The sequence below is a fragment of the Tauraco erythrolophus genome, chromosome 2 (assembly GCF_009769465.1).
Source record: "Tauraco erythrolophus isolate bTauEry1 chromosome 2, bTauEry1.pri, whole genome shotgun sequence".
Taxonomy (NCBI): Eukaryota; Metazoa; Chordata; class Aves; order Musophagiformes; family Musophagidae; genus Tauraco; species Tauraco erythrolophus.
Genome location: NC_141466.1, coordinates 85,189,805 through 85,202,229, shown reverse-complemented (window position 1 = coordinate 85,202,229; position 12,425 = coordinate 85,189,805). Strand labels below are relative to the sequence as shown.

Here is a 12,425-nt window from a genome sequence, read left to right as displayed (position 1 = left end):
ATTTCTCAGAAACTTATCTTATTGATCTTCTCAGCAATAGTCAATAAAAGCCTTCTCTGTAAATACTATACTACAAAATTACAGGATTTTATGATGTTGAGCTTTCATTCATGTTTTTATTTCAGAGATCTCATTCAGAGTTTGGCAATGTGGTGGGAGCCTAGAAATCATCCCTTGCAGCAGAGTGGGTCACGTATTCCGCAAACAGCATCCTTACACGTTTCCCGGTGGGAGTGGTACCGTATTTGCAAGGTAACCGTTAAGTCAAGTCTTCAGCTAAAGAGCAATGTTTGGATTTCTTCAGATGATCAGCAGGTGGCAGTAATTTCATTTTAAGGATCTTTTCTTTAGAAATACTTGCCATATTATCTAGCATGGGAAAATATTAATTAAAAGGTAGCTAATAACTTTGAGGCAACTACACAGATTGAGAGAAGACCCTGAGAGTTGAAAAAGGGAAACTTCTAGTAGATGCAGCCTGAGAATCTGGAAAAGAAGGAAATGCTTAGTTTGGCATTCTGTCAATTTTGAGAACTTTGTGTTTATCTGGTTTTAAAGAAAACTTTATTCTCAGAACTATTTCCTAAATCTTCATTTTTATAGTTTCATCATTCACTAAAAGCCAGAATACACTTAAGTTATGAATATGCTTTGCTTGCTTTTTGTTAATACATGATTAGTATGTGATTTACAAATAATTACATAGACTGATTCTGGCATTTGTTCCAGTCTGTTGACAGCTTCCTTCTATATCATATTTGCCTTTCCTGTGCTATGTTTAAAAATGTTTTTTTTTCTATAGATCTAAGAAACTGCAGTATTAAGGGCTTAGATTAATATGCCTCTTAATTTTGCTGTTGATTCAATATACGGTGGTAGCTGAAATATTGAGCTATTTCCTCAGTTTCTCCTCATAGAATGAGAATAGCCATTCTGATTCATGTTGATAGTGTTTTTAAGTAACAGGGACAAAGGTATTGCAGTAGTGTATGGTAGATTTTTTGACCAAGGCTTCATCAATTGTAGCTGAATAATCACTGTAAGGTTTGTTTTAGAGAATTGGACTTGTCGCTCAAAGGGCTGAAGAAGTACAAGTCTCAGCTAAAGGTTCTGTGGATTAAGAGCTGCGAATAAAATTGTTTATTTATCCTTGAAGGCATATGAATCCCAAACTCTGTTTAACATGAAGCAACACAGAGAGCACAGATGTACTTTAATTCATAAGAATGTTCTAAGCTGCTGATATATTGGGACTTGTGTTTCACCTTAGATTGAGGAACCTCCTTAGGGATGTAGTTGTTCTTCTCTTCCATGCTGCTTATGCCACCAAGATGAGACTAATGAATTTAGTAGTCACTGTCCTGTTTCTTCCAGTAGTTACAGTAGAGATTTGTCTGGTCCCCTATTATTTGAGTTCTGTATCTTATTCTACAGTGGAAAATGAATAATAGTACTTATGGGAAAACAAAAGCTAGCAATGAAATATCCTCTCAATACATCACATCTCTATTCCAGTGTTTATAGCGTGCATCAGGAGGGTAGAAGGCTCTGCCAATTAAACTGTATTACATAGACTTAGGATGCAACTGTTGTAGTTTCATGGTAGCTTTTAAAATGGCAATGTCGTAACAAAGAGTGTGGTTAATAAAAATAAATACACATATAAAAATTGTGCAGTTTTCCCACTCCTCTGCAGCTTTTGTATCTTTGGGCTGTTGCCAAGATGCTGCTTCTTGGGATGTTAAGAAGGTACTTGCACATAGCTCAACTGAAAAGTAGGAAAAGTGTGGCTGTACGCATGCAAGGTTACAGCAAACATCAGAAAGGCATCATGTTAGGGTTGAAGATTCTGCGTTCATTCTGGTATGAAAGCTTTGGGATTCTGTTGTGAAGTCAAGTCATCATTGTGATTTGATCACTCAGGTGGCCCGACAATTACTATGACTCTTTTTTTTTTTAAAGTTGCATTGTGTTTTCCCGTCATTTGTGTTCAGAATGAAAAGATCTCATGTGTACATGAACGGTGAGGACAGCTGAAGCCTGCAAACTAGCATTTTGGGTACTTGCATCCCTCTCTCCAGAGATCTACCTTTCTCTGCAGTAGTTTATTACCTTTGTCTCTAGCTGTCCAGCTGTCTCAAATTCTGGAATGTCCTTAAAATTCTTTCTTTCATTTGAATTATTTTTTAATTGACCTGGAAAAGTTGCGTGTCACTTAAAAGCAGGGTTGACAAGTTGCTGTATATTTGAAGGCTTCCTCCTCAGTTAGCTTTCTTGGGTGTCAAACCCGTATAACAATGCCTTAAAATCAATTTAGCAATGAAAGAATGTGAAACCTAAGGTAATGTGATATCCTTGTAATACAGGTATTATCAGATATGGGTAGGACCATGGTGCCAAGAAACTTGATGCATGGAATCTGTGCTGGTCTTGCAGTCGGGACTTGTTAGCTTATACCATCCTCTGTCCCTTGACTGTATGCAATTTGTTCTGGAGCACTCTGAGTGAGTGTCCTACTTGTAGCTGGCTAATCAGTATGCACTGCCATTTGGTAGCCAAAACAAATTAGCGATTCTGGATGAGAGACTGGGCATCCTGTTTCATGAGAGGGGCAACCACATCTTGGCTGTGTAGTGTGGGCAGATACAGCTTGTGTCTGGAAAGATTTGTTGGACCAGTATGCGCTGCCTTAATACACCCCTTCAGATGAGCTAAATAAACTCTGTGGACTCCAGTCTGCTCCATGCAAAGCTACCTCTGATCACTCAGTGCTAGGCTTCAGTAGCTGTGGCTCAACGTAAGCCCTGAGTGCACCCTACACTGTGTTCCACAGTACCCTGCCTTCTTTGCGCTCTTACTAGTTTAGACAGTTCTCAGAATCTACAGTTTCCGTATTCGTGTCGCACTAAGCTTGAACTGATCATCCTTGAGTATGGGGAAGCATGATGCAGGCGTGTGTTCTGGCCTTGAAATTGCCTTTGGAGTCATTAAGCCCTGGCAAACCCAACAGTTCCTCTCCCACCACCAAAATCCATTTGGCCTGTGGACAGCCAAGCTGATGGCTGAGCATGCAACAGGGGCCCGTGCTGAGTGGCTGGCTGACACTCACCCAGGCCTGAGAGACTGCACGTGAAGATAAACTGAAATAGCTCTCTAATGTGGGATGAATGGGATTTTGCTTACAAAAAATTTAAAGGAATCTTTGCAAGGAAAAATCGGTCCTCAAACAAAAAATGATGGACGTCTGTCTTGTGGCTTTTTATTCTTCCTCACGTCCTTCTTTCTCAGCGACCTGCAAGAAGAACTCACTTTATCCTGGCTACTTTTTGTCTTCTGAATTGGAAAATCATATTGAAGAAGTTATTGGCTGACTGAATTTACTCCATTTGCTTTAGATGAACTTCCTGCCAAATGTAAAATAAGCTTTAGAGCATGGCAGTTGCAAGTGAAATAAGACTTAATTTTCTAAGGATAAAATTACAAACAATAGAAGTAAATGAGTTTTACATGGAAGCCAGGGGATGGAAAAAGACATTACCCTCCTTGCAGTCCAAAAGGAGATTTAAAGACACTACTAACATAAATACAGAAATGTTAGTTAGAGATGTGTTTGATTAGAAGTAGAGAATTTGGGTTAGTGTTTTTCACATTTATTGCAATAATTAATCTCTCTTGAATTTTAAAGCATTAAGTTTTGTTCTAATTACTGGTTCTCCCCTGTTACCTCAGCTACAGCAATCTTGCTTGGTTCATAGCTTTAAATGTCAGGACAGCTTATGTCTTTTTGGAACTTTGAGTGCCCTGTTGATAGGAATAGGATGAAGACTGAAAATATCTTTTGCCTATGTTAGCATATCTGTGTTCAGAATGGTAAAAGACATTATTAAATACTGCCAACTGTTGAGATTTTTATGTTTCCAATTAGCTTGCTTATCCAGGTGATCACTCACTGAATTTGGCTTCTGTCAAGTTACTCTTAAAAAAAAGAAAAGAAAACCCAACAAACAACTTCCATGACCTTTGCAGAAAAAACTCCAAGATGTGTATTAAATTCTGGATGAAAACATGAAGCAGTGATGAGTGTGGAAAAGACATAACTGAAATCACTGCATTTAGAATTAAATTTATGTTTCTCTCTAATGGTTTTCTATTACTTGGGTCTTTAACAGGGAATCTTCTGCCTGTCTTGAGGCAGCTGACTGTGTAGTACTAGCAAGGATTAAAATCAACTCAAGGATGAATGACATGGTTTAATTGCAGCTATGTGTTTCATGTGATTGTCCCTAGAAATACACGCAGGGCAGCAGAAGTCTGGATGGATGAGTATAAGAATTTCTATTACGCAGCAGTGCCTTCAGCCAGGAATGTACCTTATGGCAAGTAAGTCACATGTGCTTTTTTGCCCTATTTGTTTTTTCTTCTTGAGACAGCACTTTCTGAGGTAAAAGTGGTGCTGGCTCTCAGGTGTTATCTCTCTAAGATATAGTTCTACAGTTCTACTGTTCTTGAGTTTTCTGTGTATTCCTTAATGTATATGAAGACAGCAGCCTTTGAAAACTGCTCCTTTTTTTTCTCTCTAGTATTCAAAGCCGAATGGAACTCAGAAAGAGACTTAGCTGCAAACCCTTCAAGTGGTATCTTGAAAATGTTTATCCTGAGTTACGGTGAGTTTTGGCTGAATCAAAGGTACTATGGAGTTCTTTTTTTTTTTTCGGTCCTCTGCAGAAATCATCAGTTTCTTTCTCCTTCCTTGGGTGTAAAGGATGGTTTTTTAATTTATTTGTGGAAAGCATTGCCTCATGTGGGCTTATTTGCTTTTGGTTTTTATTAGTTCTACTTCTAAAGAGCCGTTTTTCCTTAGTAAGCTGCTTTTTCTTTTTCTGCTTACTGCAACTACAGCTGCAGTAGCAGATATTTTAGAGAACAGTGTTGAAAGGACTGAACTTCTCTGAGCCTGAAGTTAGTCTCCTATATTAGCCATTTGCTCAAAAGTGCACTGTTTCTGTATCCTGTTGTCGTCCTCTTAAAGCTTTTGCTTTCACCTAAGCACGTGCCTAGTTGAGTGAAGAGACTGAATCTCAGTAGAGTAGAAGTAAGCAGATGAGAGAGCCTTGTATGTTTGGCAAACAAGGATAGATGCCTAAGACTCTTAAGAAGCTGAATCTTCTGCTCTTTCTATCTCTTGTTCTCTGTCACTGGATAATCACTAACTTTTTTGGGGGGGGTGAGAGGAGGGAAATGAAGGGTAACATTGCTAACAGTTTTTGGAACATCAATGCATCCTAACTAATGAAAAATCCTGGAAGAGAAACACTTTTTGAAAGGATAAAAAGGTTTTTGTTCAATAAACCGTTAATAAGTGCGTCTGTCAGATCTGAGTCTATAAACTAGTTTATCTGCTGTCAACTTAATATTGGTAGTGCAGTGGTAAGATACGGTGTGTGGCTTATGGGAATACTCGTTTTGTTCCGGGGGGCACTTCATGTCAATAGAGTCGGATAACTGCTAGTGGCATACAGGCTTGGAATGCAAAAGCACCAGCCGTTACAGCCCTAGAGAAACATGTACAGAACCGCACATACTAAAGAGTCTCATAAACCAGGATGATGCTGAGGAAGTAAGTTATTCTTTATTTTCTCTTAAAAGTGCCAGTGGATATTTATTTTTGTTTAGTTTGTCAGAAAAATTATGGCTTACAAGCTCTCCTGGAAAATGTGCTACCATAAGCATTACTTAAGTATAGTATCATGTTACTCTGTGTCATCTCTCATGCTCATTCTGCTGCCATTATTATACTTGTGTTATAGTGTGAAGTTTTAGAAGGAGCTAATATGCCCTTGCTTTACTATTTGACATGAACTCATGGACTCTACCCCACAACTGTACTTTTGTTGAATGGATTTGCCTAGATGTTTCCTAATATATGAGTGCACTTTATGTACAACCAGTAGAAAACAGATGTTGGCAAAACATTGATTTTTTTAATTTCTTTTTTAAATTTCTAACCCTTTTTCTAATTCTTCAGTAAAAACAGTCTGGGAAAAATGCAGAATATTTCTACCACAAGCTAGGTTGGCAGAAAAAACAAGAGGGCTTGATGACCTTAACTAATCGCATTAAGCTTGAGTGACCTTAAATGATGATAAGTCATCTTTAATTTGCTTTCTGTGCTGAGTTTGCATGTTCATCCTCATTCTCTAGTACAAGTCTCTTTGTATTCTGTCCTAAGCTTGCAAGTTTACTCATGTTTGATCAGTTCATGATCAGATAATTGCCTTTCCTCCTCAGAAGATGACTGAGATTTTGAGATAGTAGTCATCACTCATCTTTAACCTGTCATCTTAAAAATACTCTGAGTAAAGACAAGAAGTTAAAGAATATTAAAGAAACGGAATTAAGCAGATATTTCTTGTTTTATTTTAGGGTACCTGATCATCAAGATATAGCTTTTGGGGCTTTGCAGCAGGGTACCAATTGCCTTGACACTTTGGGCCATTTTGCAGATGGTGTTGTCGGAGTTTATGAATGTCATAATGCCGGGGGAAACCAGGTGTGTATGTCATTAATTTTTTTTTCCCCATAGTGTGTGATCTTTTAAAAAAAAAAAAGTGAAACTTTTAAACTCAATCAAGTGCTTTGTACTGGTGATAGGAAGATGAACCCAATTCAACAGATCAGTTGATATTACAGATTGACTAAATAACTTCTCCCTCAAATAGAATTTTGCATTTTCAGGATTAGAATCTGAGCCCAGAGATTCATTTAGTGTGCATCAGATGATCCCCTTCTTTTGTCCCTATTAATATTTGCTTTTACACTAGAGGCTGGTAACTTCCTTCCCAGGAATTTTATACTTGTATAGAAAGCTCTTTTTCAATTAATTAGTGTGTTTGATTTTTGGGAGGGACTTTTACTTCAGAAGAGATTTGGGTTATATTAAGCATATGGCCTGAGGTCAGTAAACCAGAAAAATGCTTTACTGTGATGCCCTATTAGTCACTTCCAATTTGCAGTAGCAGGGTATAAAAAAAAAAAATCTGTCTTAAATCCCCGTTTGGCTCTTCTAGAAAACAGAGGTGCTTAAATATCGTATCTATTCACTTGCAGTAAAGGGAGTGTTTTGACAAATCTTTTCTAATCCCACACTTTGCAAACTAATTGCAAATGTGCCAAATCTGTAAATGAGAACATTAATTATTTCAAAGAATCTATTTGTGCAGTTGTGACTTCATTATTGTTCATGAAACACATGCATACGTGCTCACTGTTTTGTGTGCTGCTTTGTCACTGAACTCTTTTCAGAATCAACCTGACTGTAAATCAAATATAAAATTAATACTTCAAGTACATCTGTTAAATAGAAGGCTGACCAATTACAAATCTACTGTTGAATGAGTATCAGAATTTTGCTCACTCTGATTTAACTTAGAAGGGGAAAACCCTAAAAATCAGATGAAGCCTAAAATAAAGAAGTTATTTCCTGCAGGACGTATCATGTTGATTTGAATGCATCACTGTCATATGTCTGAGATATGCCTCTCTCCTGTATCATTAAAGAGAACGTATCTGGGGATGCTTTTTCTGTTACCTTTTAGAAAGTACACTCGTCTTCTCAGAACGCCACAGTGCTTCTTAGGAGAAAGGGTAGACGTGCCTTGGTGCAGAAATCTTGGAAGTTTCTTGTGATGTTGTGTGTTCTTTATAGATCCACAAAGTTATCTTCCTCTTTCAAACTCTTCTTCCCTGAATCTGACCCTCTTTTCTGTGTAGTTTCTTCTGTGAAGCTGACCTTGACAAACCAGTATACACTTGCTCTGAACAGGTCCCCGTGAGAGACAGATTAAGAATCATAGAATGGTTAGGGTTGGAAGGGACTTCAAAGATCATCTAGTTCCAACCCCCCTGCTATGGGCAGGGAAATCCTCCACTACACCAGGTTGCCCAAAGCCTCATCCAACCTGGCCTTGAACACCTCCAGGGATGGGGCATCCACAACTTCTCTGGGCAACAAGAAGAGAAGAGGCAGACTGGGTCAAAAACAGGCTTTATGTCCAAGCAGAATTTGTGTTGGATTGCAGGGAGTGAACAGCATGGGAGAAGAGGGATAGGGAACAAACAAGAGTCTTTAAATCTATACTATGTATTTTGCACCTACTCTTATCAGAAGGATTTGGAGGGAGGTGGGTGGGATTAAGAGTACTAAGATATGATAGGCTGTGAAAACCTTCACCTACAATTTGTAGAGTGTACTCTGGCTTACACTCAACACAATTAAAAATGCAAAATTTAAGTCAAAATGGGATTTCTGGAGCCCCCCTGCCCTAACAGGTTGGTAGAATTCAGTGATTAAAAATGTAGATATGCATCTCTAAAGGACTGAAGAAATTGTGGTGGTCTGTTTGACAATCATGTACAAATAAGCGGGGTTATGATAAGGAGCTAAAGGTAAAGCCAAGTGAACTTAGGTGCAAGGGGAATGTTTCAGGTTAGTGGTGTTCTACTAACTTTATATTCCTGGTTTATGACGGGTTTTTTCAGATGTCCTGATTTTCAGATTGTTACTTATAGCTATCCTATTTCCAGCCTGTGCCCTGAGAACATACACTGCTTGCAATATTTCTTCTCTCCTGGTAGTGGAACTTGCTTAATCTTATCTCCGTTATAGCTGGTCATAGTTTCTGATCACTGGAGGAACGCATCTATGCATTGTGTTTCATACCATGAAGGGCCGTCAGGTAAACGTCTCCGGCAGCAGAGCTTGGAGCTTTTGTGAAATAGTACCTTTGCCTTTTAAATGCATTAATTTCTTGTGCGATTTCTGTTGTGTCTGGGCCTCTTGCAGCCTTTTGAGGGAAGGGTGAAGATGTATAAAGCAATATTTTCAAGACACTAACTTTCTCTGATTGCAGGGTTCTCAAACACAAGTTTTACCACTTCCATGGTAGTATTTTCAGCTGTCACTATTCAGTATAAATCATACAAGAAGGCCATCTGTTTCAGGGGCATTTGTGATTCCTGATAAGCTGTGAAAACAACTTGCTAAGTTCCCTAAGTTTTTAAAAGTGGCCATTAGTGATTCTTGTTGACATCTTGCAAACTGGACAGAACGGAGAAGGCATGTAATTTTGCTGTCATTGGAGATTAACATATTGAGAGTGAAAGGAAAAGTTTTCAGTTTAAGGGTCTGCGAGACAAATAAAGGGATACACAGACTTCTGCTGCCTTTGCTTTGTTTTGCACAGTTGTCATTATCCTAGTACTTGCATAATGTGGTCCCCATCTAATGGCTTGCTGCCTGTACAATGGCGATTACTTGTAATCATGTGGGTTAGAAGTTCTAGTTGTTTCCTGAGCATCTGTTCTTAAAGGAATTTAATCATTGTTAAATGTGCTGAGTTGAAAAATGATTATGCAAGCCAAAAATCCAGTTATGGTATCAGAAAATAAGTTTAAAAAAAAATGGGATGGGATTAGTCATTTAATTTCTTTCTGAAACACTGATTGCTTGCAAAATAACATTTAAATGCAGCCAGGCTTGGCCCTGTATAAGTAGGGTTTTGTATTATACAATCCTCTGTAGTCACTAGAGAAAAGCCAATCGTGCCCTTTTAAGTAGCGACAGGCATGATTCAGATAATTAGTGTGGCTTTGGTTGATAGATCAGCTTCCTTCCTCAAAGGATGATTAGACAAATGAAGACCAGTCTGGATCCTGGAGACCAGACTTTGGGCAGAAAGGCACGGAGAGAGCCTGAACATCAGCACAAGATGAAGCCCTGCGTAGAACGATGCTGAGATCAAACAAGCTGGGCAACTTACATACAGAACAGCTTTTCTTTGAGCAGGAGTTGCGTGTTTACGTGCGTTTAAAGGAAGTTCTGTTGTATGTCATGCCTTGGGTCGGAAGTAGCATTCTCACTCTGCCCTTGAGTTTGACCCTTGTGAGTACTGCTTGCTGGTGCTCTCTGTCACATTAAGAACCCCTGTTTCCTCACTGCAGTACATAGCATGTGGGTTGGGTGGCCGGTGGTGCTGCAGAGCAAGCTTTTAGGGTTGTAACATATATACTAATATATATATATTGGTTTTGACATATATATAAATCTCTCCTACACAGAAGATAAGGGAAGGAGGGGGGAGCTGTAACACGGAGGGGGTGGGGGGCGGAGTGGGGGAAGAGGAGAAGAGACATCCATCCGAAACCGTAGCTGGACCAATACCGGGACGAACGCTGCGGCCCTGCGCGGCTGTGCCCGCTGTGCCCGCCTGGCGCCAGCGGAGGGCGCGAGCCGCCGTCCCGGCGCGGCGCGAGCTCCCGGCTGCGGCAGCGCTCGGGGTGTCCCAGTCCGAAAGGGACCTTCTTTCCTCCCCGGCTCTGTGGGAAGCGATGAAGCGTTCTAATGCTCGTACGTAGCTGTTTACAGTGCACCTTGTCGATATGTTACTATTCCCAATTTTGTACCTTTTTTTTTTTCTCTTCCTTTTTCTAGGAATGGGCTTTAACAAAGGACAAGTCGGTGAAACATATGGATTTGTGCCTTACTGTTGTGGACAGAGCGCCTGGTTCACTAATAAAACTTCAGGGCTGTAGGGAAAACGACAGCAGACAGGTTAGTACGTCGTGGACGCGCTCTGCAAGCAGCGGGGAGAACGAGGGCTGAGAAGGAGAACGCGAGGACACGCGCTGGTGGTCACAACTTCTGTCCGTTCTGCTCTTCGCTCTGTCTCGCTGTTGTTCGTGCGTGTAAAGCTAGGATGCATGGCATCTGGGTGGAGAGGCAGAAATAAGCTTGGCTGCTGAGCTTTTTCTTTTCATAGACGGGTGACAGTCTTCTAAGAACACATAGAGGTTTCATCCCAACAGTGGCCTTATGTAAAAGTTTCACCCCCGAGCATTGATGTGCAACAGTCTTCAGCTGCCACATCTGTTTTCTGAAATAGAGTGTCTATTCCACGATGTATTTTTGAAAGGTCTTATTCAGTGAAGTTTAAAGATTATGTAGCCTGTGTCTCAGAAGAGTATGGTCTGGCTTTCCTTTCTTCAACTGTGACCTGTTTATAATAGCACTAGACTCCTTCAGTTCATTTTTATTAATGCAGCATTGTAACTTCATTTGTTTCCCATGCCTGAGGAAAATTGTGTTTGCAGAGTCATACCGTCTCTTTGATCTAGCCCTATAACAATTCATCTCTTTCTGCTAAGTCATCGGATCTGATTATCTGCCAGCTTCCTTGCTTCTGTATCTCTGTTTTTGCAGACAGATAACTGAAATGCTATTCCTTGATGAAGGGGGAATATTCTTGCCACTTTTCAGAAAAGGAAACTAAGGAAGCAAGGTTTTCTTACTTTAAAAGTTTAAAGGCACAATATGTCAGAAATATAACACAAAAAACTTTTTTTTAACATTCTGTATTTGATATTTACTCTATCCTTGATATCACCTTGGGCAAAGAGCTTCTGACAGCACGGATTGACTGGTGGTCTTCTGTATTGTTGAAAGGTGTCTGACAGATTCCTAGATTTCAGTTGTCTTTAGTGATCGTGCCTCTTGCTTCTCTGTTTTCACAATTGTAGTATTAGGCGGATGAGTTGTATTGTGTGTTGTTTTTTTATTCCTTCAGACTGAAAGTTTCACACAGGTGACATGATGTGACAGCATATTTGAGAAGTGCTGAAGTAGAGGAAAATGATCCATTGTATTCTGTATCTGTTGCAGTGTGTTAGCTGAATGAACAGTTATTTTGGCAAGGCTTACCGCAACTTATATACTCTTATTCAAGGATCATCTAAACTGTGTACTGTTACTGCGGTTTTCATAGCTTTCCTAAGCACAAGCCAGGGAAGCTGATGAAGACTTCAAAGGATAGGATATAGAATTCATCCTTTTCCTGCTTTCCCAGCTCAATAACTGTGTTTTCTCTTTCAGAAATGGGAACAAATTGAAAGCAATTCTAAGCTGAGGCACGTTGGCAGCAACCTCTGTCTAGACAGCCGAAATGCCAAAAATGGTGGTCTCACCGTTGAGATCTGCAGTCCTTCTTTGTCACAACAGTGGAAATTCACACTCAATCTGCAGCAGTAGAAGGACTTACAAGCAAAATGCTGTTTTGATTCACAGACCTTGGGCAAAGTTTTGATTGAATTACTGATGTATTTCTTAAAACTTTCCACGGAACTTATATACCTCAGTATTCCACCTTTATCTGAAAGTAGGAGGGTGCTGAAGCAGACACCAGGGACCCAGGGGACTTGGAGCACTGCAAAGATGTCGCTGAACCTGACTGCAGCACAATTCCTTCTTGGTGTGAAGACTTCAATGGTTCCTTTCTGTCTTCAGTTATAGACTTGCACAGCAGATAATTAACTCTAGGAACAACTGATGTATGATAAAAAAAGGATCTGAAGAAACACCTGCGGGGAACAGG

At 39.8% G+C, this 12,425-nt stretch overlaps 1 protein-coding gene across 2 annotated transcripts in view; it reads left to right on the top strand.

The window, feature by feature from the left end:
- GALNT2 (polypeptide N-acetylgalactosaminyltransferase 2) overlaps positions 1-12,131 on the top strand; it is a 103,135-nt gene extending 91,004 nt beyond the window's left edge. For both annotated transcript variants that reach the window (XM_086627324.1, XM_086627317.1), the window contains exons 11-16: positions 126-252; positions 4,288-4,380; positions 4,581-4,664; positions 6,424-6,550; positions 10,490-10,609; positions 11,927-12,131. In XM_086627324.1, the coding sequence (XP_086483450.1) occupies positions 126-252; positions 4,288-4,380; positions 4,581-4,664; positions 6,424-6,550; positions 10,490-10,609; positions 11,927-12,082 (707 nt within the window). In that variant the 3' untranslated portion in view covers positions 12,083-12,131. The remainder of the gene's footprint in view (positions 1-125; positions 253-4,287; positions 4,381-4,580; positions 4,665-6,423; positions 6,551-10,489; positions 10,610-11,926) is intronic.
- Positions 12,132-12,425: the final 294 nt, after the last annotated feature.